Source organism: Hoplias malabaricus, chromosome X1, assembly GCF_029633855.1.
Source record: "Hoplias malabaricus isolate fHopMal1 chromosome X1, fHopMal1.hap1, whole genome shotgun sequence".
In the NCBI taxonomy this organism is placed as follows: domain Eukaryota; kingdom Metazoa; phylum Chordata; class Actinopteri; order Characiformes; family Erythrinidae; genus Hoplias; species Hoplias malabaricus.
The window spans coordinates 13,092,672-13,120,410 of NC_089818.1; the positions used below are offsets into that span (position 1 = coordinate 13,092,672).

Genomic DNA, 27,739 nt, shown 5'->3' on the forward strand with positions numbered 1-27,739 from the left:
TCTTGTAAGTGTGTGTTTGGTGTATAGTCTTGTAAGTGTATGTGTGGTGTATAGTCTTGTAAGCATGTGTGCGTGTGGTGTATAATTTTGTGAGTGTGTGAGTGGTGGTGTATATTCTTGTAAGTGTGTGTGGTGATGTATAGTCTTGTAAGTGTGTGTGCGTGTGGTGTATAATTTTGTGAGTGTGTGAGTGGTGGTGTATATTCTTGTAAGTGTGTGTATGGTGATGTATAGTCTTGTAAGTGTGTGTGTGGTGATGTATAGTCTTGTAAGTGTGTGTGTGGTGTAGAGTCTTGTGAGTGTATGTGTGTGTGGTGTATAGTTTTGTGTGTGTGTGAGTGTTGGTATATATTCTTGCAAGTGTGTGTGGTGATGTATAGTCTTGTAAGTGTGTGTGGTGATGTATAGTCTTGTAAGCGTGTGTGCGTGTGGTGTATAGTTTTGTGAGTGTGTGTGTGGTGGTGTATATTCTTGTAAGTGTGTGTATGGTGATGTATAGTCTTGTAAGTGTGTGTGTGTGGTGTATAGTCTTGTAAGTGTGTGTGCGTGTGGTGTATAGTTTTGTGAGTGTGTGAGTGGTGGTGTATATTCTTGTAAGTGTGTGTATGGTGATGTATAGTCTTGTAAGTGTGTGTGTGGTCTATAGTCTTGTAAGTGTGTGTGCGTGTGGTGTATAGTTTTGTGTGTGTGTGAGGTGTGAGTGGTGGTATATATTCTTGTAAGTGTGTGTATGGTGATGTATAGTCTTGTAAGTGTGTGTGGTGATGTATAGTCTTGTAAGTGTGTGTGAGTGTGGTGTATAGTTTTGTGAGTGTGTGAGTGGTGGTGTATATTCTTGTAAGTGTGTGTATGGTGATGTATAGTCTTGTAAGTGTGTGTGGTGATGTATAGTCTTGTAAGTGTGTGTGTGTGGTGTATAGTCTTGTAAGTGTGTGTGCGTGTGGTGTATACTTTTGTGAGTGTGTGAGTGGTGGTGTATATTCTTGTAAGTGTGTGTGGTGATGTATAATCTTGTAAGTGTGTGTGCGTGTGGTGTATAGTTTTGTGAGTGTGTGAGTGGTGGTGTATATTCTTGTAAGTGTGTGTATGGTGATGTATAGTCTTGTAAGTGTGTGTGGTGATGTATAGTCTTGCAAGCGTGTGTGCGTGTGGTGTATAGTTTTGTGAGTGTGTGAGTGGTGGTGTATATTCTTGTAAGTGTGTGTATGGTGATGTGTAGTCTTGTAAGTGTGTGTGTGGTGTATAGTCTTGTGAGTGTATGTGTGTGTTGTGTATAGTTTTGTGTGTGTGTGAGTGGTGGTGTATATTCTTGCAAGTGTGTGTGTGGTGATGTATAGTCTTGTAAGTGTGTGTGTGGTGTATAGTCTTGTGAGTGTATGTGTGTGTTGTGTATAGTTTTGTGTGTGTGTGAGTGGTGGTGTATATTCTTGCAAGTGTGTGTGTGGTGATGTATAGTCTTGTGACCATGTGTGTGGTGGTTAATTGTGTGTGTGTTAAAAATCATATTGTGAGTGTTTAAGCGGTGGTTAACTGGTTAATCATTTCTACTTTAAAACTGCAGCGTTCCAAAAATAGTCGGAAACATGGATTCACGGTTTTGTACCTTACACATCTAAGAAACCAATCCCATCAACTCAGGGTGGGGCTTTCCAGCTGCAGGTGGGTGGGGACAGGCAGGGACTAATGACATATTCATAGATCTGTGTGTGCTCTTTGAAGGTGTAGAGTTACAGCTCAAAAACTGTTAAGGTGTCAGCAGATTATTATTTAAGTGTTAAGTGTTAAATCTTGGTTTTATGTGTAACGTCATTAATCAGCAACTTGTTTTTTTTTTTATGTGCCAAGTAACTCTAGCTGCATGTTCACTTTAAGGGCCTGTTCCACTAGTGGATGCTATTGTGCATCGTGTCATTTTCACTGTGTCTTTGTTATTACATGGTTCTGAGGTATTTTCTGGTGATGTTGATTGCTTTCCACATCCAGCATCAGTCTGCTGTTAACACACAGGAATCTGTGCTGGAGCAGAAAATAACTTGGTTACTTTTCCTCTAGCTCCGCCCACACAGAGAGATCTAGAGAGTTTACTGCCAACTCCACTGCTGTCAGGAACCGAGAGTGGTTTTGACTAAGGCTTCACTCCAAAGAATCTTTTGCCACCCTTTTATTTTTAATGTAGTATGAATAGATTCCTGAATGAATCCATACTGCTCCATGAGGACTGGCTGTGTGTGGTGCTAGAACACTGACATCAGAAGTGAAGCAGCAAATTTACTCGATTCAGATGTGGACATCATTTTATATTATACCAGATTTGTTTTTTAGTGTAATTTCTGTTTATGCAGTGCAATATTAAAGCCACTGTTCACTCTTGTTTAAGCTTATAAAAATTCATGTTTATCTTAAAACAATTGCCAAGGAATAAAATATTTTACTTGTGTTAAATTCAGTATATTGTTGCTATCCAGTAATTTTGGAGCATTTCTATTGGTCCATTCGTCATGATCTTTTAACACAGTAGCTGCGTTCCAAAGCCAAGTCTGAGGCCGAGCTCAGTTGCATTCTCAGCCGCTACGTCACAGAAGGCTGTTCCAATCTGAAGGATCCTTTGTATACAGCCGAGAAATGCAGCCTACATTCGGAGTTATCTAAAGGGTGCAACACACGTATCCTTCGTGGCCCTCAGTTATCAACAATCCTCTGTGCATGTAGTGTGCGTTGGAGCAAATGAATAAGACACGACAAAAAACTGACCTACAGAGTTTGTTTACTTTGTAAAGTGTAAAATAACTAATTAAGTAAACTATTGGTCCCTATACCATATTTAATCAAAACGATTATTGGCATATTACAATAATTTGAGTGTTTATAGATTAAAGTATGAGTTTTAATATTTTTAGTAGTATTGTCTTGCAGACTTTTCTCGTGACGTCACGACACAGCCTCCTTTGACAGTTCCATTTGTGTGATTGGGTTACTAAAAAGGAGCCTTCATAGGACAGTCCTACTGAGGACACATCCTACCTTGGCTGCAGCCTAGGCTTTGGAACTCATCTAGTGTGAGCATAGCATCTAGGACAGATGCTATGTTCAAATGATGTAGTAAACTAAACATCCACAAACATGGAGATACATGTTTCTGATTGGAGAGTGATGATATGTTTATACGGTAGCAGTTTAAAAGCCAAGGAATTGGTCATTTACCCTCCTAAAAACGGTTAAAATGAATTATATCTATCTCTTTCTAAACTGTAATTGTAAATATTTCAATATATTCCCCATATTCATGGCTTGAAGAATATTGTAAGACGAGGTCAAAAACCCCTAAAGTGGACCGTACCATTCCTCGTCTCATATGCCTGCCTGACTCCCATCATGTTGTGCAGCCAGAGAAAGCTCTGTACATGTATTTAACTATCCAACTTACACTTATAAAATACACTTTATAGCCTTTCTGGAGGTTGTGTCAAATGCATGCTAACGTCAGCTGGTGTACTGTAAAGCTGCAAGACTGTAAAACTCCAGTTCACTGAAACGTGTCTACGCTGAACTGGTGTCATTTAACATCCTGGACAAGATTTCGACCCACACAAGTGTTACTGTATAATACACATTCTAAGCAGGGTCTATATTAAGCATAGGGATATAAACGTATGTCTAACTCTGGTTCTGGGAAAGTGGTTTTTAAAAATCTCTCAAATGCCAAAATCCTGCATTGTCCTCTGCTCCTTTTCAGAGCTCATTCACCTCCACCCACACAGATCATGGAGAATGAGTCAGAACATGAGTGGACAGTGGCTTTAAAGGAGTTCTGCTTAAAACTAATATAACACACACATTTAAATCAAGTAGGTTCACTGCGTCACGTTTTCAATGCGTGAGACAGAAGAGCGTGCCAGCGGGGTGTGTGTGAAGGCTGTGAAAGGCCCGCTTGGCTGTGGAGGGGTTCCGGTTCTGCTGGAGTTCCAGCAGGAAGCTGGAGCAGTTTCCTGGCAGTGCTCTTACCGCCACAGTTCTCTTCACACGCTTGGGCCTCCTGCTCCTCTTAGGAGCCACGGAGCCAGCCGTGCTCTTTAGGAAGAGGACAAATAAAGAAAAGGGGAGGAGCACACAGCGTTACTGCAGTGTTCAATGCAACAACGCTCTCCACGCGTGCACATCTGTAATGTTAAAAAGCCATGAGGGGACACTGACAACCCACCATCTCTTCTCCAGAAACAAGGACAAATATATCAAGAAACATACAATGCAAACACGACATTAACACAATCATAAAGCAACAGTTAAGTACGGAGTCAGACACATGATTTCCTTCCTTTACATCAAATTTAGTCATATTATACAAAACATGTTTGGTGTCTGAAAGTGGAGACATGTCCCCACCACATTCAGAAAGTGTCCTCAGCCTCTTAGCTGCCAGGAGCCTATTTATATGTTGTGTTTAAAGACTGCAAATAATGATACATTGTGCAGCACTTAGGTGTGTTAAGGGCAATTTATGCTTCTGTGTTGCCCTATGTCATTGTGAGTGTTTATAATCTTGCACTGCTTCACTCTGCAGTTACACAACCAACTGAAACGTGTGCGTGCCCAGATATGGATTGGTGCTCTATCCTGGATGAAATCCTAGCGTCGATATAGTCCTCCAGGTGGATGGTCATTTCTAGTTGAGAGTGCACTGTACGCGTTTGGCTGCTGCTTCTCGCCAGTGTGTGGATTGAATGTTGAGTGCTGATTGTAAAGCTTCCTTGGGTTTCTAGAAAGGTGCTATATAAGTGTAACATTAAACAAATAAATAAATCCCTAATGTACACTATTAAGGGAAGAGGGCGCTAATTGGAACAGACCATAGTTTACAAGTTGTGGCAGGAAAGCAACAAATACAACGCCAGCACTTCTCCTGTGTGTTCCTGCTCCTTGTAGCAATATATTTTTTGTTCCCCAGTGGCATCCATATTTTTCCTTGTTCCACTTGTTCCATTTTTGTTTGACCCTGTCCAATCACAGTCGTTGCGGTCTGTGCAGCCCTCTGGGGAGGTGTGTGTCAGGTTACGATGTAGGGTTACTTTTGTAGTGGGACCTTTGCATTGCCTATGGCGTAGGTTCAACGCAGACGCATAAATTGGCCCAGAGTTTACAATCAACTCCCACTCCTAGTGGAAAGGTTTCCTTACCTCCACCTGCTCCTTCACTTGCTCTCCACAGGACATACTTGGAGAACCTGCATCAGAACAAAGAGCATGAAAGAGTGCGGAAGTAAGACAGGGGTTTTCAACTTGTTGGACGTGGTCTGGGGTGAATGCAAACACTCAACAGATAAATATAATACTGCAGTTTCCCTGTTTTGATGGTGCTTAAAAAATCATTTTTCACCCACTAGACTCTGGCCAATAGTAGCATGGTTACTGTCTTCATTTGAAGTCAGCTTGTGGTGCACTGAGGAATTTTCTGGTTTTTATTTCCCATTTTAAAACTAAAAACTCCACAGACCCATCTGGTTATCTGGTTTTTACCCAGAATATAATCGAAGATGATATAACACTCTGTAAATGACTCGTCCAGCTTCACTGCTTCATAACGCTTTATTTGAGGCTCTGAGCTCTTTCAGGAGCTCCTGTATCTCGTCCTCACAGTTCGCAATGAGGAAATGACTCTTCATTGGTTCCAGCTGGGAACAAACCTTTCTGGTTTGAGAAACAAATTATGTTGGTGGAAATCCAAAAGGTTAATCTATTTAATATAATTTGTGCATGATATATAATATAATCTCCAAACTCCAAATATGCTTGAAAATAAGCAATATGCACCAGAGGTAGTCAGTAAGTGCAGTTCCAAATCAGTTTCATGTTGGTGGAAAACAGACTTTAGGCCTTTTCACAGAGTCTGATTTTTATACATGAAAAAAAATACATGTCAAGTTTTGAAAACGAACTCATGTATTTTAACGTTGTCCTTCACACCGAGTCCCAAACTGACAGACTGCGATGCTGCATCAGATTTTGAATAAAAACCTGTTTTATTTTCTGTGTTTGACAGATGCTTTAAAAAATCAGGCCAACCAATCACAGAGCCATTGTCATGGTTACAGACCAAACAAATTAACACGATGGTGGCTCATCTTGTTCGAAGCAGAACACAAAAGCTTAAAACATAACACGCTGAGAACAAAAGTGTCCTTCGGAAACACTGCTGAACTCCCGTGTTGTTCTGGAGACTGGGGCAGATACAGTGCGTGTCGTTTAGTTGCGGTGTTTAAACTAAAATGAAAAATTAATAAATATTCCTACTCAATAAATCCTTTTTTTCCTTATATTAATTCCTTATAATATTATTCCTTTTCCAATGTCTTCCCGTGATTTCACGGTGCAGAGACAGAAAATGTGTCGGATTTGGTTTGAAGGTTCCACTATGTTAAAAATTGCATCCATTTTTTATGTGCGAAAGATTTTACTCTGTGAAAGGGAATATTTTTTAAAGGGAATAGAAACTCATAGAAGCTTGATTTTTTAAATGTGTTTATTTTATTGTGTAAATGGGAAAGAATAGAGATAGAAATAGACACTGGAGGTGTTATGACGCTTAAAACTGACAGACTGAAGGGGGCACATGTCCAAAATGTTTGAAAACCCCTGGAGTAAGGTATTACTGGAGTAATACAGTGTGTGTGTGTGTGAGAGTGTGTATGTTCCAATGTGCAGAGGGGTGTATACACACTGTTCAGAGTCTCTGTGTTGCTGATGGAAGAAACCGTCTTCAGAGCCGATTTGAGGGGGATTTGGGAGTTGGTCAGAGTGGGGCTGTAGGAGGATTCCTCAGTGGAAATCTACAGAGAGGGAGTTTAAACAAGCTGTGAAATAGAGAGATAGGCACTGAGAAAAAGGAGAACATGCTTTCAGGACATCTGTAAAAGAGATTCCTAATCCTTTTATCAAACCTCCACCCTGCAGAACATATGGTCCCTTTTCCCTCTATCATCTCCCAGCATTATCACCCCCCCCCTCGGGTCATCTCTCACCAGGAAGCGGACTCCTCTAGTGGCCTTGGGCGAGGAATCCTGGGAGAAGGAGGGGACGTGGGTGCCGTTATCCTGAGCTCGTTCTCGCAGGAATTCGAGCCTTCGACCTCGTCCCAGCTGTTCAGAGAGGAGAGACTGGAGCTGAGACCGCTCAATGGAGCCCAACAGGATCATGGAGTCTACAGTCAGATGGGAGCACAGAGGAGAAAAGTGGTGGAAAGACCAGAGAGAAAGAGAACATTTATGAAAGGCCTTCAATAAGTACTCAGGACTGTTTCTACCACAGATACTCGGAAACACAAGGTGCAGATGTTCTACCTAAGTGCTGTGGTGCTTTGAGGTTAATTGTGCATGTCTAGTCTGTGATGTTAACAGAGACATAACGTTGTCCTGATAAGTCACAGCAGGTTCCTGTTCCTGTTAGTTTCTGAGAGCTGAGGCATGCAGAAGGTGATTAAGAAGAAACGCATTGGTTGAGAAACAATCGATTCCATGTAAAAATGAGAAGGGCTCGTAGAGCTGGAAGAAGGAAGCTCAAAACCAGGAGAAACATGGTGCAATACTTTCAGACAGTTGCCAAGTCTCACAAAAGACAGCCGATAGCCTCGATATCACAGGTCTCTTAAGACTAAGACCAGGATAAGATCCTTACAAATCTCCTCTCACCGATGTACATGTCTGGCACTTCCAAGGTCCTCTGGACTGCTGGTTAAAGCTATGCCCCAGCAGCCTGAAGGTTGTTGGTTCAAATTCTGTTCTTGTTGAGATTTTTCAAGACTTCTGTCTAAAGCTGAGAGTTCAAAAGATAAATGTCCAAAAAAAAAAAAATAGAAGCATGACTTGTGAGATCCTGTGGCTCACTGGTAGATGCTATGTCACTGTGCTGAGGATGTTATTGGTTCAAACACATGGGGGAAGAAGGTAAGAAGGCATTACCTGAGAAGGGGAAGAGACAGCCCAGGCTCACTCTGGAGACATGGGAAGAATGGGTTATAGAACCTGAATGAAACAAGGGATGGGACTTGCAGATATTCTCCTTGTGTCTCTTCTCTTTCTCACTGCTCCTCCACAGTGGACCCCCACATCACAACCAAGGCTGAGACAAGGCCAGATTCAAACAAGCAACCTCCTGAACAAGAGGCAAGGTTTTTTTCCCACAAAGCCACCACCAAGTCTCGCTCTGAGCCTTCCTTTTTTTTTGGGGGGGGGGGGGGTTGTCTTGAATATGGAAAGATGATGAAACATATAAGACCACAGTTACCTTCCTCTCAGGAATGTAGTGGGTCTTCCTTGGACATCTCATCGTTTAGTCATCCTGGTTTAAGGTGAGAAAATACAGGAACACCACTCATATATATGTATCTATGACTTCCAGGTTCAGAATCAAGAGTTTATTCCTCAGTGGTGTGGATCCGAGTAGGGTTGACTGGGATCTTGTCCTGGACACTTCTGTAGCCCTTGCTAATTTCCTGAGGGGTTGAATCATGTGGGCAGCATTTTGAGACTGAGTATAATCCTGGATTTTGGAGATCTGGACTGGGAGGATGAGTGCTGAATGAGGTGGAGAGTGGGACTGAGGCTGTGTAGCGACTCCTCAGAAGCCACACTTTTGGTTTTTAAGATATTGAAAGTACCGTTGTCTATTAAGACAGCCCATATTGAATTGTGTCATTCTACTTTCAGCTGCACCGGTCTGCACAGTGGATTAACAGAACCTTAACAATGCGTTTGTATTACTGTTTTTTGTTTTATTAATAATTTAAGTACACTTTTAATGTCTTTTAAATGTGGAAGACAAACTTCACTGTATGTCATAACAAGTGACAAATAATTGCACATTTGACTTGATAGAGCTCAGTCAGCTCAGAAAATGTATTTTATTACAAAAGTGGTACAAAATAACATGACTATTCTACTCAGTTTACTTTAAGTGAAACATACTGCAATTTAAATGACATAATAGTAGGGGTTTAGTACAAATTGGTTACAAAATAACTACATTATTAATTAAATGAAACCTATGCTCTAGATAAGTGTTAGTTAGAACACAAGCACACAGATTGGAGCACAGCCATCATCTCACCTCTAGACTCGACCAGGGCGAGAGTTTTAAGGTGGCCAGCCATTAGAGCCTCCTGCAGATCCCGATAAGTGGAGGACAGTGTGATGTAGCGCACATCTCTCACCATGATGTCCTCCACTCGGATATTATACTTCCTACAGAGCAGAAAAGTGGGAATGAATAGTGAGAGCCTGGACCTGTTAAAAAGACACGCACTACATACACACACACAACAACAGCTGTTCTAAGTGTATACGCTTGATACTACACACCGAACGTTTGTAGACAACCTATACAAGTATATAAGCTGAATTCAGCTAGTTCAAAATATCTAGATACAGATTTCTTTGCATTTCGGCCCTTGTTTGTCTTGGATTTTTTCCCTTACAATTATTATACTGACACCTAGTGGCCTGGATGTAGGCTAGATGATAAACATGACCGTCCAGGGGTGACAAAGCGGTTGGGTTCTTCAATTAATGTGAATTCGAATAAACCTTTTGTGAAAATTATGAATAATTTGGCTCATGTGTAATTCACTTTTACAGCACTGTCCTAAAAGTGGGTGTGGAGTTGTGATGTTGTCCTGCCCTCCTCCTGAAGCTAACATACTGCAGATTCTGCAATGCTGAGCCTGGAGTATCAAAGACAGAGGCTCTGATCTCCCTATTATAGTGGAGCATCACTATGATTTTGAAGCTTTAATTTTAAGGTAAAATATTACATAGTGTTTCTTTAACATGATAAAGGACAGCAGATAAGTACTTACTCCTGCCCCCAGCCCAGTTCTGGGAGGTAGGGGAGCTTCTGAATCCTGATGATGGAGTCGTACAGAGAGGGCTGCAGGCTCTGGGCCACGGCGTTGGCCAAAATAACAGCGATCATCACCGGCAGGATGTGAGAAATCTGCCCGGTCAGCTCAAATACGATGACAGCCGTGGATACCGTGTGAGTGACCGCTCCAGACAGTGCTGCAGCCCCTGAGGGAAAAACACACACACATACACAACACACATATCATCCCAGATTACAGTACACACACATGACATCTCACAAGTTGTGAAACATATCAAGTTAATATTAGGTGTACAAATACTTTTTAAAGTGTTTTTGTGAAACATATAATTGTAATTAAACAATTGTAAATTGTGTAGTATTAAAAATGACAATGGTCATTTTATTCATTCATTCATTGTCTATAATTGCTTAACAATTTCAGGGTCGCGGTGGGTCTGGAGCCTACATGGAATCATTGGGTGCAAGGCAGGAACACACCATCAAGGGGGCACCAGTCCTTCACAGGGCAAATGGTTATTTTATTCAACAAAAAATAACCTAAATATAAAATACAAGGTAGATCTCAATACAAGCTCCTTGGGTTTTAAGGTGGTTTTTACTCACTCTTTGAATTACCAGAGAAACTCATTCGTAACTCGAGCTGCTTAGTTTTGTACCACTTTTGTTAATGCGGTTAACCGTCTCCCGAGTTTAGAGGCATTTCCACCTTCAGTAATTCGAAACAGCAACAATGCGTCAATATTACCCTCCTCTGGAGCAGGAACAGAGCAACATCCTCATCTTGGTATGTGCTTTTCAAAATTTGGAGTCTCTCCATTGTCTAAAAACTGACAGATGCCTCTGCCATGAGCAGAGAGAGAGAGAGAGAGAGAGAGAGAAAGCGTAGCATACTGGAGAGAGACGCATTAGACTGGTTCAGAGTGCAAACCAACTGGAGAGCAGCAAAAGGTGAGCCTTCTGAATTTTATAAAAAAAGTTTTTCAATTAAATTGTGTACATCGCCTTTAAAATGCTACATTCACAATCACTAACATCAAAATCCTCATCTTTAAATCCTCCAAATCAAAACTCACACATACTTTTGGATACAATATTATCCCTCAAAACAGAACAAATCCATCATATGCTCCTGCAGCTCTTTTTCCTGATGGAGCTCAGAACGAATGCAATAAAATGAACTCAGAAAATGAACAATAAATTCTTTACTCCCCATTTTCACACTACTTCAATTTTTAGATAGTTATTGTCAAATAAAATGACAACTGGCATAATTAAACAGACACAACAGTTTTTATTAAATGACAAAAGAGTGGGAGAATATTTTAATTTTGAATTATATCTATACTTTACACAAAAACCTATTTGTACACATAATAAAATAATAATTAAGTGCTGTGTGTCTGCAGCAGACACAGAAAACTCAAAGCTCATGGGTAAACCAGAGCCTGACAGATATATTTAGTATTGTGTGGTGCAAAATAACTTCTAAGAACTTCCTCTCACTCTCTTTGTTGCTTTATTGCTCACTTCATCCTAACTGTCTGCCTTCAGCTACACAGTCACACAGCAGCACGGAGCAGTACATTACAGTCTGCATCGGGGGGATGTACTGACCGCTCTGAAACAGGACTATAATAATGGTCATAAGAGGAAAAAGCAGCTATACTGTGACCATGGTTATTTAACGGCAGGGCATTGATTTAACTGCTATCTTTATGGGTCCCGTGGCCCTGGTTGGTGGCGAGCGTTCCACTCCTTTTTGTTACTGCAGGAGCCATTTCCATTGGCCTGATCTAATTTGGCTCTTCTGTGGTGAGGGTTAATGAAAAATGCATGACTCCGCACACAACACACCCTCCAGGCTCAATTATGCGGGTGAGAATAAAACACAGCAGCAACAGGTCCAAACTGAGAGGTTCTGAAAGAAGGAAAACTATTGGACGTCTGGAATCACCTTTCAAAAACATTTTATCAAAATTGTGCAAAGGTTTTAGACACCTGAGGAAATGAGATTTAGGAAGCTATTTATTTATTCTAAAAATACATTAATTAAAATAAGTTAATTTGATAAAAAAAAGTAAACCAAAGCAAAACACCCTACTATCAGAATAAACCCAATCCCATTATTCCAGTGAGTGTCATATTGTGTGTGTGTGTGTGTGTGTGTGCTTCATTATGTTAAATCATTTTACTTTTCCTGTATTCATGGTGATACTAATCATAGGTGGTTAAGACTCCTGCATAGTACTGTATATCCCCATATTATTAAAGCCACCACCTCATTTCTACATCCACTGTCTATTCTCTTTGCTCCACTGACCACACTGGGTCACTCTGTATTTCTACAATTACAGACTGTACTCCATCTGTTGCTTTAATTTGTTAGCCACCTTTCACCTTGTGCCTCAACGCTCAGGACCCCTACAGAGCAGGTATGAGTTGGGTGGTGGATTATTCTCAGCGCTGCAGTGAACTGACATGGTGGTGGTGTGTTAATGTGTGTTGTGTAGGATGTGAATAGTGACACTGTGGTGTCTGGAACAAATACACAATGCAAAGCTCTCACCTACAACCGCGTAGCCCCCAGGGACTATGGGATACACAGTGCTATCAGTGTGAATGCCTTCTGGGAAGACTGCTGCCATGCTTTCACCCACCAGTCGGCCGAATGCAGCACCTGTCCAGTACACACACACACACACTGTAAATATTACTTAATTTTATTTAAGCTCTGATGTGCAAGTATAAATATATGGCAAAAAACAGACATACTAGTCACATATTACCACCTTAATACTTTGATTTTCATAAAGAGCAGAGATGTACCGCTCTGTAATAGTTGAGTTTTAAATCGTGAACATATTCTTCCAAACCTTTTATAAAACATCAGGCCTCATTCATCAACTGTTCTTAAGAAGAATTTTCTTCTTAAAATAAACTTACTTTCACAAAGATTCTGACATTCCCCAGTATTTTCTCAGTTGAGATTTGCTCTTAGGTAAGAACAGGATCTTGAGCCACTCATTATTTGAGATCTGAAATGTCTGTGCAGCCATCCCAGCACCTGGGGAACTGTTGGGGGTTAGGTGCATTTCTCAAGGAGTTCCTACACTTCCTCCGTCCCCAATTTTCCTGCTTGTCAAGACCAAATTTCAGATGATATTGGTAAATGAGGCCTATTGTTATTGTGGTCAGTTCTGCCTCAACAGCGCCTCCTCAGGCTCAACTCTGCTATAGGTGTTGATGATGTGGCTCTGTACTGATGTATAATGATGCGTCACTTTGTCTCACTGCTTTGGCGTCCTTGCCGTGTGTCCATTTCTCTCTCATGTCACTGCAAAACCGTCCCAAGATTACAGCCCGCATGGAGCTCCATGAGAAAACATGGAGCCTGACAGTCCTCAGCCTTGTGCTGGGGCTTCATTCCCCTTTCCAACAGTCATGTAGAAAGGCTCATGTGCAGCTGCTTTAGTGCATCCAATTCTATTGGTCACTACTTTTCTATAGAGATTAAATAAACAGTGCACTCTAAAGTAGTTAAAGATGGCCTGACTTGATTCTTGTGGACGTACAGTTTATTAGGAGATAGATAAAAAGGATTTTATATATCCTAGGGAAGAGAAAACGTTATTACAGCAGCAGTCGAGGAATGCAAGGGCATTTACTACAAAGATGAGAGTGTGTTAAATAAAATGTGAAGTAAAACATGAAAGAAATAAGATATCAAATAGAAATACAGATGTAGAAATGTTGAAACATAAGAGCACAGAAGCTTATGTAGGATACTCACATTGTGGGCACAGACATGAAGATGATTCTGGACTCAAAAATGGCAGTGTTTCTTTTCTCTGGTTACAGCAGTCAGTCAGTGAGTCTTTAGTCTTTAGTCACAGTGATGGAGGTGGCGATGAAGAGGGGAGGGGGCGAGGAAGAGGAGAAACACAAATATTAAGCAAACAAAAAAAAACATATGCAAGTGAATCAACAAATGAAGATGAAAATCTGCTCACTCACTCAAAAAAAAAGAAGAAAAAAACAAACACAAAGAGCTCCCATCGCTCAGATATTTAGCATATAATGATGGATTTGTTAAGTATATTTTGTTGAGGGTGTGTGTGTGTGTGTTTTGTGTAACATATAATTAACATAATTGCAATTCAAATTTCAAGTATTCTCCCACTCTTTAGTCATTTTTTGGTAAATGACTCTCCCACTGTCTAACAAAAAATGAAGTATGAATACACCACATTCACAGTTGCTAACATTAAAATCCCCATCTTTAATTCGTCTAAACCAAAACTCACCCATACTTTTGGATACAATATTATCCCCAAGAACAGAACAATTTTTCCTGATGGAGCTCATAAAGAATGCAGCGACCAAAAAAAATTCTTTATTCGCCATTTCCACATCGCTTCGTTTTCAGGTTATTTTTTGTTGAATATAATGACAACTGTGATTTTAATATGACACAACAGTTACCATAAAAAGACAGAAGAGCAGGAGAACATTTGAATTTTGAATTACAGTTATACGCTACACAAAAACAGTTTAAAACTTATTTGTACAACAAATATTTCTGAAGACACAGGTCCAGTAGCAGAAGACCTTCTTCAGCTCCTGTGATTTTGTTTAAGCTCGGCCGCAGGAACCTCTCCCCACCTCTGCTCCAAACTGGTCAACACAAAGGTGTGTGGTATGGTCTGAATGCATGAGATCCAGGAGCTGACCACACCACATGGAGGAATTAAAAAAACAAAGGCAGAAATATCGTACCAATGAGGAAGACGGGCATGAACGCTCCACACGGAACCGGCATGGTTGTGGCCACAGCAGACATCCAGAACTGCAGGAACAGGAGAGAGTACAAACTTGGGTTAAAACACAGACGGTTAACTCACGGTTTACAACCGCTCACAGGTCACTCCAACTTTGTCCCTTGTGTGTGTGTTTGAAACACTCGAATTGTCACATGTACGAGGTCCAAGTTTCACAGTTCACCAGAGACACAAGACAGTATCTGCTATTAATTGTCCCTGCATCTGTGAAAACATGCCTCATATAAAACAGGGAAAGGAATCAAAATGTAGGAAAATAAATATTTCACAAAGCAGAAGCTGGGGACTTCGTACGGCCATGTCTGTGATTGGAACAAGGATTTTGTTGACAATTGCTTTTCTAGGAGGAGGTCTCCTCCAAGACTTGCTCAGCTTCATCAGTGTGTGAGCAGTGTCGGTCTATAATCTACAGTGGAAACAAGCCAAATAATCTGGGATCGGAAAGTGGAACACACACGTAACAGAAAGTGTGATGAGAAAAACTAGATGCCTTTGAGAGTCCTGGAAATGTCACAAAATATGGGATGAAGATGCTTCATTGAAAGCTGGGGATTTTTAAAAAGTGTCTAGTATCTCCATCAGAGGTTAAACAAGACGATTAAATTCAACCTCATTCTTCAGATTGTTTAACCGACTGCACCCCATAAATATGCATTCAGGTCAAAAGCAGCACACATTCAGTGCATTAGCTTCATTAAAAATGTATAACAAACATAACACAGTTTTAAGTAAAATAAAAACTTTTACTGAGGTTAATTTGAAATCTCAGGTCTACAGCTTTCATGTATAAATCATAAGTCATTAATCTTTTACGACTTTAAACACCAGGGTTCATTCCTGTGGTGCCACAAAGTCAATCAGTCAAGAAAACAACAAAACAAGACAACAACACTAAACTTTAGAACAAATGCTATTTCTAGACATAAATTTGCCTGGGAATATATTATAAAAAATATTGATATTATCCGGTGCCCACCAACATACACACTGCGAAACAGACCACCCAGTCATTTTTCGAAACATGGGATAAAGTGAGTTGTTCTGATTCTGCTCTGCTTCTGATGTCAAATGCAGAGACTTTAGAACCCCTCCCTTGTCTGAGTCCCAATCACAACACTGAACCTGCATTTATGTGAGAGCGCAAAGACGAGACTAAACGCAGCAAAACAGACAAAACATGCATGGAGTAATAAGAGTACAGAGTAAAAAAAGAGAAAATGAGAATGGAGAAGAAAGAGAACTGAGTGAAAACAGCTAAAAAAAACAGAGCCTCTGCTCCTCGCTCCTCACTGCTGTGTGCTCAGTGTCAGGGTGAACAGCGAGCGGTTCATTATCATTTAACGGAATCGGTGCTGAAAACCGCTGTTCTGATGGGGTCACAGACATATCATTAAGAACCAGGACTGTGTTCCACTGTGGAGAAGAGGGAGAAAATGTTGATTTTAAGTGATTATATCGAAAGGAAATGTCTTATTCTGTTGACAGATATTTAGCTGTTGAAATTATTTTCATTATTTTTATACTTAGACATTCATTCATTCATTGTCTGTAATCACTGTCTCAGAGGGTCCGGAGGCTACATAGAATCACTGGGTGTAAGGCAGGAACACACACTGGAGGGGGCGCCAGTCCCTCACAGGGCGACACATTCACTCACACATTCTCAGACTCAGATTTTCTTTAAAAATAATATCAACTAAAAACTAGTAAAACTCTCCAGAAAGAGGTAAATAATCTTAAAATATTTTACAATAATCACATAAAGAAAAACAGCAGGTAAACTAAGTAGATATGTAAGGATTTCACTTAACATAACATCATATAATATTATCCTTTGTGAAACTGTGTATCCGTACCTTCATGACGATGAAGAGGAGAAGTGTGATGAAGACGCTGACCTGCGGGTGTTTCCATGCCTGTGGATGACTGGCGTACTCAAACTCCTCGGCCACGCCCTGCTTGTACCATGTTCGGTTATCGAATAGCGCTACTAAAGACTCATGCTGGGTCAGCTTTAGATGGGAGGAACACATGCATCTGGATTTATAGCTGGAATTAATCCCAGGATAATATGAATGACCAATAACTCACAGTGTCTACCTCTCAGAGATCAATAAAAGCCAGTACACATGTTGTTTAAAGGCCTGGATACACTTAGGACAAGTCATTATTTAAGAAAATCACTCCCTGGCTGTTTTATTAGGACTCTTCAACTTTAAGGTCCACAGTAAACGTGTATAATTACAGAATCTCGCACGACTGCGGTTGCAGAATCAATCAGACCCCCTCAGTCTCATTTATCAGTTTCAGGTCAGTTTCTGAATCATTTGTGGTGGATAAGTAGGCTTTATTAGCTACAACCTTTTTCTAGTGTTATACATTCTCATAAGAGCCTTTACATATATGAACTCTATGTTCCACTAGAGAGCAGTGTAGAGCGTGTGGCTAGTGTTTCAGCCAGAGGTCAAGAATGACTTTCTTTCGCTTGGGTATCACCGGTCTCCTTACAGTGCCACAGAGCCACCCCGCAGTACCCTGAGAATCTCTGAAACTCACAAACTCAAAACAGGGGAAGTCTTGTTGACAGGAAACTCCAACATACAGGAATAGGAAGACCTGTTCCTAAAGAGAATCAGCAGGGAACGGATGTGACTTTAAGAACGGATATTCTTGACTAATCAGCATTAAAGAGTCAACTTGTGACTTATGGGACTTCCAGGCGGTTCTTGATGGTGAGTCACAGACCAGTGTGTCCTTGTTATTTGGGAATAACTTTTCAAAACACAGCATATCGTTAAGTACAAGATGACATAATCCTTTCTAATCCCAGTGAGTCCAGGCCTTTGTTTGACATTGCAAACATAAACCACACAGAGTGGATCGCACACAGAACAGACCTGGCCTGCCATAAACTGTCCAAACCCTGGAGGAAAAGTGAGAGTGGACACCAGGAGAGTGACCAGAGCTGGATACACCAGCCTCCTAGAGAGAGAGAGAGAGAGAGAGAGAGAGAGAGAGAGAGAGAAATAGAGGGAGACATGAAGGGAAAGTGAGAAAGAAATAAAGAATTTCAGAGGGAGAAAAGTTATAGTGAAAGAGAGAGAGAATGGAGAAATAGTGAGAGAAAAAAGAAAGAAAAAGAAAGAGTGAAGAGACAGTGGGGAAAAGAGAAGAAGAAAGGGAAATACAAAATGAAATGGTGGAAAGAGAAAACAAGAAAGAATGAAAAGAAAGGAGAGCAAGCAAAGAAACAGAAAGAAATCCCCTGATCCTGTGTGCAGGGTTAACCCCCAAAGCCACGCACACAGTAAAAACATCCGACTGAAATGAGAGCTTCTTACTTCTTCAGCAGGAACTTGTTGATGGTTTTCTGCTTCCTCATGGACTCCACTATCAGTCTGTTCAGGTACACAAACAGAGCCCCACCGAAACCACTGGCAATCCTGAGGAAACAGAGGAGAAAGACTGAGGCCTCCTCTTTACTGGGACACAAACCAGAGCCACAGTCCAATCTCAGAGAGACCTGAAATAGTCTAATAAATAATCTGGAATCAGATCTGTGCAAAATGAAAAAACCAACAACCTTAGAATTTGAGAAAAAAAAAAACAAACGAAGAGAAAACAGTCTCAAACGTTAAACAGATTCTCACAAGGATGTAATTGTGTTTGTCACCAACTTTGACATTTTGGTCTTTTGAACTTGCTTTCAGTTACAGTTACACTGCAGCTCTCTTGCTTGCGCTGCCTGACTTTTAGTTTTTGCACTCTCTGATATTTCCAATGCTCTTTCACATTTTCTTTTTAGTGCAGCAACTAAGAGTTTTTCCTCTGGGGCACTATTCTATCATTCAAGAACTCATTAGCCAATGGGGGACACCCCTGAAAAAACTTGCCCCTGTCAATGTCCCTCACAGAAACCAGTGCGAGTGAGAACTACATTGTCACTGTATATATATATATATACAGTGACAATGTAGTTCTTTATATATATATATATATATATATATATATATATATATATATATATATATATATATATATATATATAATTTATTTATTTATTTATTTTTGGTACGGAAGGTAGTGAGAATATTGAACTTCTGCCTATTCCCTATTACATACTGGCTTTTTGGTTCAACATAATCAAAACAAAAGAGAAACTTCTATAGCAAGCGCCTGTACTTGCCCAGTAGCAACAACCTGGGACACTATAGCAACCATCATAGCACCCAAATGCCAATACCAATACTAGGCTGTGACCAAAATGACTCCCTAATACCTCATTCGTAGTGTGCTAGGGAGTGAGGCACTGTTTAGTAAATTTGGACACTTTCACTGTCTGTTGCATAGTAACAAAGAAACTTGCAATGCATCCTGGTCCACATTCAGCTCATGTAGTGGTCTATGATGTTTATTATAAATTATAAGTTAATTGTGAGAGATTGTAGTGACCGCAAAATCACCCTGGAATTCAACTTATGATTCAGAAGCTTGAGAAATGCCCAAATAAAGTAAATAGGGAGCCATTTAGATGATGACTTAGCAACCACCAGAATCACCTTAGCAACCACTTGGGACATGACAGCAACCACTTAGCAAAAGGGTTTAATCCTAGTGAACATAGAAACAGACTTGCAACACCTGGGAAACACAGGTACACTGGGTTTTCTTTAGATGAAGCACTTTTCTGATTTTATGAAGGTCCTAATATTTTACAGACTTAGAAAATGAAATGAAACTCTCTAATGGACCTTTAAATGCGAGTTGGTGCCAAGCCGAGCTGGATCCCTCTTCATCACCAGCCAGTTTTCCCATTAGCGGAAACAAGATGAATCTGATCAGTGTGTAATTACACAGCTTATAAATTACGCTTTTAGAGCGAGTTTCATTATTCCTCTGATTTCACCGCAGCGTTTTTACAGTTTCACAGCTGTTTCTAAACCAAGTTTAAAAACCTAAAACTCCATAATAATAATAATTAGATTGTTGTGTTATTGCAATGCATCAGTCTCAGACCCAATTAAAAACTTAATTATGAACGAAGTGGGACATTTTTTGGTGCTGACTCCTGCCAAAGATTTAAATATTTTGGACATGGCTCTGATAAAGGAGGAGACAGAACCGTAAACCTGGACAGTGTCCAAACCTGAGACGAGGACATTCATAATGAAATAAATAGGAGTGAGACGCATACCCCAGCACAGCGAAGGCTGGCAGCTCCTGCAGATCAAATGGGAAGTCAAGACGAAAACGAGTCTTAAACAGAGCAGTGATGGTCTCTGAGAGAGAGAGAGAGAGAGAGAGAGAGAAAATGTGCTTGACTTTCACTTTACTTGTACTATTTAATCTCTTAAACTGCAGAATTATTATTCAGTTATTACTCTTAAAATTCAATATTAAGTGACCATACAATTATTCAGTATCTATTATGCATTATTATTTATCTGTTATGAATTATTCAGCATCTGCTTTGAAATATTCTGTATATATCATGAATTATGGAGTATCTGCTATGATAAATGAAGCATTTGTTATTAATTATTCAGTAACTACTATGAATTATTATTTTCTGTCTGTTATGAAATACTCAGGTCTAATATAAATTATTCCGTATTTATTATGAATCGTTCAGTAACTGCTATTAATTATTCAGTGCAGATTTTACTGCATATGTTTCTATATGTATATGTCCTTTAGAAAGCACTCTTAAACCCAAAAGGAAATTCTATCGTATTTTGAAAACAGAAATATGGAAATATGCCAGCACCATAATCATATTTCATTTCCCTATGGGCTTTACTACTTATTTATTAACCCTGTAAACTCCTATAAACCAGCTATTACAGAGTCAGAGTTATTATAGAGTCAGATCTAAAGAGTAAATAACAGGTGTAACACACAGACCCTCTGTTCTGAGTGCTTTCAAAAGGGTTCAATCCAAGGACTCCCTCTCACCCTCATCTTTGTTCCACACCGCCAGTACCCTGAAGATGAAGGCACTGAAGGTGGCAGCAAAGAAGCCTCTCCAGTAATTCCTCACTGCGAAGAAAGTGGATGTCACCTCGATGCTGAAGAGAACTCCTGCAGAAAACAGCTCACATTAAATCACAGGTCCCTGAGATATAATACAGGACAGCCAACCAGATCAGAGCTCATTTACATACAGGAGACTTAAGGGTACAATGACCAGCTTTATCTTAAATGCTTGTTTCACCACATTTTATCAATACACGCCCACACACAAACTTTCATCAAGAATAATTTAATATAAATTCACATAAATGTTTAAATGTTTAATTGACTTAAAGAATGACAAGTGTTTACTTACATTAAAGGTGCAGTATATGAGATTGAGGGGGATTGATTATGAGTGAAAATGGGGTACGGTAAACAAATCCATCTTTTGATCATGATCATAAGCACCTACAACTATGAATACCAACCAAACTCTACTCTGACTCTCAGGTATTTATGTTGAAGCAGCAGCTTGGAAAGCGAGGGAGAGGTGAGGGAATGGTATTCAGTTTCATGCAATCTGTAACCTCACCACAAGATTCTGCTAAATCTCACCCACTGCACCTTTAATCTACAAACATTGATTAAAAAGCTCAACATTTAAAACAATATAAGCTGCCCCTAAACTTTAGTAGCAAATTATGTAAACATTACTTTCTAACTCCTCTAATGGAATTAGAGGTCAGAGTTTTGAACGAATTCCGGTGAAGTGTAATGCGTTTTACCTCCAATGGGGGCAGCAAAGCAGCAGCCAACTCCAACCGCACATGCTGCAGAGAGCATCTCTGTGTTCCTCAGCTCATTCTGCAAGAAAAAAATACACACACACACACATACACATACAGATACACACATACACACACTGTGCAGAGCTTTCCAAGGCTGTATTATGTAACACTGAACAGGTTATCACTGCAGAGTTCTACTGTCTACATCTCTGTGTACCACAATCACCACAATAATCAACAAGAACAGACTCTTTTTAATGTGCCAAGCCATTAAATCTGTGTGTTCTTGAATGTAGATTTAAAAAAGATGATTGTCACACACACATCAGGCAGAGGAAAGCAGAAAATAAAAGGTAAATAAAAGGTAAAAACACAAATGGGGAACAGACAGTAAAAATAAGGATCTAGGTTTTGCTTATCGTTAAAGATAAACAGAGGTGTTTAAAATATTGGTTGGTGACGTGGACATATCTGCACAGTCATACCAGCACACCCTCTTACCTTGTTTCCCTCAAAAGGCTCTTCCTTCAGCAGTAAGTAAAAATAGACATGGATATAAGTGAGTACCTGCACATTACGGCCTGTCATAACTAAGCCGTTAAAATTATGCCGCATATTGCACTGCTCTGCTAACAGAACACCTGCTTTAAAAGCTTTAAAACACACCACACTTCTGTATTCACACATATTCCCAGTGGATAAACAGCCTAAATTTAGCAGTGCGCTGATAATGGTTCCGAAATTTCACTTGTGAATGGATAATTAGCTGGGCTTTTTTTTTTTGCAGCCAATTATCAAGCAATGCAGTGTTTTAAAAAATGAATTAATGTTGGCCTCTCCTTCAAATATTCATTCCATTTCCGTCCACACTGGAACAAGCCAAAGCCGGAGCAGAGAGCTGAGTGTGTGCCCCACGAGGTTCAGCGTAAAGTGTCTGTTCATTTATAATGATGGGGGCTAATCAAAGCTTTCTCTTTTCTTGTAATCAAAACTAACACCCACAGGTACACGCAGGCGTCAGACGATAATTAGCCTGGTACCTGCAGTGGCATGCAAACATGCGACCGACTCCTTAGACTAATTACACTGCATCGGAGAGCCATCCGGTTACAGCTCTCAGCTCAAACCTTCCACAACGGTTTAGAGCCCCAAGTCTTCTGTCAAACTCGTTTTGTACGAACAACATTATTGATCGATTCACACACAGCTCAGGCGGCGGCAGGAGAGCTGGACCAGGGCCAGAGATTGAAAGATAAACATCACGATTGATAGGCTCGTAAATCTTTTACTGCGCTGAGCTATGGTTCACTTTCTCATACTATGTGATATCTGATGATTCATAAAAGACCTGAGAACTTTCGGGGAGGACTGAAGCTTTGCAGTAAGGCCAGACCAATATATTTGTTTTCTGATAATATCGATGATATCGGCCAGTGTTGAGGTCTTGCCATTACTGGTATCGTTAGAAACTCTGCCAAGATTTAGTGACTTGTTTGTCTTGGATGCCAGCAAATTAACGATTTCTGACGCAGAAATTATGAAATTAAAGGCTGTTAAACAACTAACAGAATTTACAAATTCTAGAAAAACACAGGCTTAAATTTTTGTATTTTAACCCTTGTGTGTGTGAGACGTAACAGTTGTATTAGTCAGTAAGGCATTGTTTAACCCTCTGGGGTCAAAGAATGCACCCGTACACCAAATTCAATATTTCTAGATGTTGTTACGAAACTCTCTGTGATAACACAGCTATTTCTGTCACTGTGCATTCTGCGCTGTCCACTCTGTATCATCACCAAAACCTAGGCTGTGAAGGGGGGCTGAGACACACGAGACATGTCTGCGGTCTGTCTCTGTCTGTGTGAGACCAGTGGAGTCATGTGTCCTTCTCCTTTCATTGTGAAACTGACCGATGTCCACACATGGGCAAGTGTGTTTTCACAAAGAGATGAAGAGTTTGCGAAAGCTTCTGCTTTTCAGATTTAGGGCGAATGATCTCCAGCTCTGCCTCAAACGAAGCTCTTTCCAGAGAGCTGAGACTGTTCTGAAAGGCGAAAGAGTTTGAGAAGACCAGCAGCAACCAGAACATCCCTCAGACCCCAGAGGGGTGACAAAAAACTACGCAACAGATAAAAATAAAGCTCTCACCATGTAGATTCCTCCAAAAAGAGCCATGAATTTACTGAGAAGAGCAGCACACAGACTGGCCACATGGACAAATGGACCCTGGGCGGGAGACAGAGAGAGAGACCACACTGGGGATTTAAAAGCTAGGAATAAGGTAATTAGTCATATTTCCCTTATAGAAAAAAAGTGTACTTAAAGTATGTTATTTTGAAACACTAATTTGTATTAAATCACTACTAATATCTCATTTAAGCATAATAAATATAATCCATCCATCCATTATCTGTAACCGCTTATCCAATTTAGGGTCACGGGGGGTCCACGTCAAAATAGTCACTAATAAAATGACTATATACAGTATTACAAAACTTGTTCATTCGAGGTATATGACATATACTACTAACTATATAAATATATTTACACTATAGTATAAAATAAGCATTACTTAATTTAATTTAAAATACTTATTAGTAGTGATTAAGTACACATTAGTGGTTCTAAAAATAACATAATTTAAGTGCAATCTTTCCCCCACAAGTTTTACTTTACATATTATCCCAAATAATATCAAATTCCAAATAATCAATTATTGCTTGTTATTTTTAAAATGTAATCTATAATAGAAAATTGCTGATTTTACAACGCAACCTTTAAAAATTTATATGGAACCTGTAACTGTCTGATATTAGCTTCATGCATCTCTCATTCGCACGAAAAATGATTTTCGAGATTCCATAGACTTCTCCATCTCCATCTGAAATTTTCCAAGTGGAATTCCAGCCACCATTTCCAATCATTCAGACTGCCAGTGTTTGAGAATGCACTGCCTCAGACTGATTTCAAATAGATTTGGGAAGGGCCAATATCAGGATATCAGGAGACTAGCGTTCACATCAGAGCGACTTTAAAAACAGTAGTTACACAACAGCAGAAACTGAAACTCAGACGAAATCAGATTGAGGCTGTGTGTCCTACAGGAACAAAAGCATTTATTATTTATTTTTTTCCTAATGTTTCAAACCTTGCAGCCCCACTCCACCCACCTTGCCGCATTCTTATTGTGTCCGCCAAACTACCAAATGGCAATAAAAGCATGTACACCTTGTGAAATTAGTTAAATGCAGAGTTAAGCCCTCTTTGAACAGAATTAAATTTCCATGGGTTCCTGGGGTAATTCTCTCTTTTATGGGGTCCTCTGTAATTTTACTTCCAACCAAAACACCATGTGTGTTTTTCCCCCAAAGTCCTCTGAGAAAATTACAGGCTTAATTACCTGATTTTTTCACTGAATTTAGCAGTCATCTGATAATTTTGATCCTGTACTGATGCCATACTATGCATTTTAACTAACAGATCTTGCCTCATGTTGAGCAGTGCTGCGCACTGTATTTAACCTTTGAGCAATCATTTTTATAGATACTTCCAGGAAATTTTTTCAGAGCAGTCGAACAATATGCAAAATAAAGAGTTACTGAAACAGTTACTTGGTGAAGCTGTTAAAAAGAGCAAGATAGTTTTGCTACTGATTCACTCTTGGTCATGTGAGAATGTGCTATAATTCAGGAACTAGAAACTTGCTCATCCTCTCGTTTTTCATTGCTGCCCTGATGCGAGACGTTTATCACAGAGGAGGGGTGTAAAATTTTTATTACAGACATCTAATCCAATCCGAATGGGGCTTTAGGTGGCTTTAAAGCCACAGTGCAGCCATGACATTAAGTCATAGTTAGAAGCATTTAACCCCCTTTGGTAAAATATGTAGCAAAGAAACAAGACAAAAAAAAAAAACCCAGTTGTGTCCTCTCTCACCTCTTTGCCCAGAGGCATCCCACTGCCCAGAGCACAGGTCAGACCAATGACTTTGGCCACAAAGGTCTTAAAGGTCAAATACTCCTTCAGCACAACTCCTCGAAGAATAGTCTTCATCTCTGGAATCCCAGAGCCTGCGAAAAGAATCAGAGGGTGAGCAGAAGTGTAAAGTTAGTGTATTGTACGTTACAATTAAATTGGATAATCGATTTTTCACAACATCAATCAATTAATTATCAACCACAGAGTGTAGAGTTGCTAAATGCTAACTGAGCTATCCAGGTCTGTATTCTTCCTTATTTAACAGACAAGATCCCCAAGGCCTAAGTGCCCTCTGGTGGAGTGCAGAGTTCAGACATGTCTTTATTGCCGGACCGCCTACCGTGCCGGCCTAGAAGAGGCATTTTCTCTTACTGAGTGACCGACTAACTGACTCCTAATGTTGAAATGCGCATGCTTGAGTACGAACTGTAAGTTCAGCCATATTTCACAGAGAGAACTTTAGATGGAGCTACTACACCGTCTGTTGTTAGTTCAGCCATATTTCACATAGCGCTTTTCCACCAACAAGGAATCGGAACTGTTCCAGTTCGTGTCTTTGCCTGAAATATTGTAAAGGGAAGTGGTGGGCAGACATTTTGTGGTATATTGTTCTTTGGTGGTAGATCATCTAGTTTTTATTTTTAAATAAAATGAACAAATGCTTTCTATTTTGTTCAGGCATATGGTCCATAAATGGGAACGAATATGAATAAATATGTCTTGAGAATAGTGTGTACTACAAATAAGTGTGTAGTGAGAGGTACAAAATTGGGACATGTTTTTAAAGGTGCTATTCAAATACTTTAAAACTGTGTACAATTAATGTGCTAATTATTCAGTCTTCAGTTGTAAAATCAAGAAGATTTGTCAATTGAACTGATCCAAGTGTAACCAAACATTTGCAGATGGTTTTGAGTGTGTGGTTGTGTGTGTATCTCACCCACTGCTTGTGGAGCAAGTATCTGAGTGAATCCTGCGGAGAAGGTGATGAGGACGACAGGGTACGTGACCCAGGCCAAATACTGCAGTAGCATGTTACTGTCCAGACCTCCATACATCCACTTCTGTGCTACACACACAAACACACACACACACTTGCCTCATTAGACTTTTGCACAAAGTCCATGAGTAAAACACTTTTATATTTTATTTTATACATTTTATACAGATGCATGGGTGCACATGATGCAAATATATATCTTAGGAAAGGCAAATTTATTTACAGAGCACTTTTTTACACAAAGGCCATTTAAAGTGCTTTACTAAAGGCATATTACAGCAGTAAAAAACACAAAATAGATAATAGTACAAATAAAATTTTAAAAGATCATTAAAAAAATAAAATTTTAAAAGCAGCTAAAAAGTGTTTAAACCTAAAAGACAACATACAACCATTAAAATACTGATATAAGGTCAATTAGAAAATAAAAGAAAAAATAAATGTAATACATGTAATATACTTAAAGCTGCCGCTCCCAACCCTGCTGCCCCTCGCTGCCCTGCACCTTGCTGCCCCTTATTTCCCCACATCCTGCTGTTCCTCACTTCCCAGCACCCTGCTGCCCCTCATCCTGTTGTCTCTCACTTCCCACCCGACTTCCCCACACTCTGCTGCCCCTCACTGCCCTGCATCCTGCAGCCCCTCATTGCTCCGCACCTTTTTGTCCCACACCCTGCTACCTCTCACTCCCCCAGACCCTTCTGCCCGTCACTGCCCCCCTGCACCCTGCTGCCACTCACTGCCCACACACCCTGCTATCACATTCCCCAACACCCTGCTGCCACTCACTCCACCACACACTGCTGCCCCTCACTGCCCCCCTGCTGCCACTCACTCCCCCTACACACTGCTGCCCCTCACTCCACCCCCTGCACCCTGCTGCCACACACTTCCCCACACCTTGCTGCCCATCACTTCCCCACACCCTGCTGCCCCTTCATCCAACCCCTTGCCTGCACCCTGCTCTCCCTCACCCCCCAGCACCCTGTTGCCCCTCACCCCCCCACACCCTGCTGCCCCTCACCTTGCTGACAGAAGGCGATGGTGTAGTCCATGACCCAACTGACCAGAGCCATGAGGAGGCCGAGGAGTATGAGGAAGATCCAGTCTTCACCGACTCGAGAAATCAGAAACCTCTGACAGCGCGAAGTACACACTGCAGAAAACACATGGGGTCAGAGGCCACTGCATCATCTACAACACTAAGGTTCGTTAGTGTGGGCTTCATCATTTAATTAATTATTAATTTATAAATCATCCACATTTTCATCAGCTGTACTCCATACTGTCTCAAAACAGTTACAGATC

At 40.4% G+C, this 27,739-nt stretch overlaps 1 protein-coding gene across 1 annotated transcript in view; it reads right to left on the reverse strand.

Annotated features, from left to right (window-relative positions):
- LOC136675668 (chloride channel protein 2-like) overlaps positions 1-27,739 on the reverse strand; it is a 75,489-nt gene that overhangs the window by 6,972 nt on the left and 40,778 nt on the right. The window contains exons 3-21 of the mRNA XM_066652359.1: positions 27,456-27,587; positions 26,372-26,500; positions 25,390-25,523; positions 23,602-23,679; positions 21,955-21,978; positions 21,451-21,529; positions 20,666-20,791; positions 19,905-19,989; positions 18,052-18,153; positions 17,608-17,692; positions 16,567-16,722; positions 14,649-14,718; positions 12,439-12,549; positions 9,844-10,054; positions 9,096-9,229; positions 7,013-7,191; positions 6,712-6,820; positions 5,172-5,218; positions 4,003-4,068 (exon numbers count right to left, since the gene is read on the reverse strand). Coding sequence (XP_066508456.1) covers positions 4,003-4,068; positions 5,172-5,218; positions 6,712-6,820; positions 7,013-7,191; positions 9,096-9,229; positions 9,844-10,054; positions 12,439-12,549; positions 14,649-14,718; positions 16,567-16,722; positions 17,608-17,692; positions 18,052-18,153; positions 19,905-19,989; positions 20,666-20,791; positions 21,451-21,529; positions 21,955-21,978; positions 23,602-23,679; positions 25,390-25,523; positions 26,372-26,500; positions 27,456-27,587 — 2,057 coding nt within the window. The remainder of the gene's footprint in view (positions 1-4,002; positions 4,069-5,171; positions 5,219-6,711; positions 6,821-7,012; positions 7,192-9,095; positions 9,230-9,843; positions 10,055-12,438; positions 12,550-14,648; positions 14,719-16,566; positions 16,723-17,607; positions 17,693-18,051; positions 18,154-19,904; positions 19,990-20,665; positions 20,792-21,450; positions 21,530-21,954; positions 21,979-23,601; positions 23,680-25,389; positions 25,524-26,371; positions 26,501-27,455; positions 27,588-27,739) is intronic.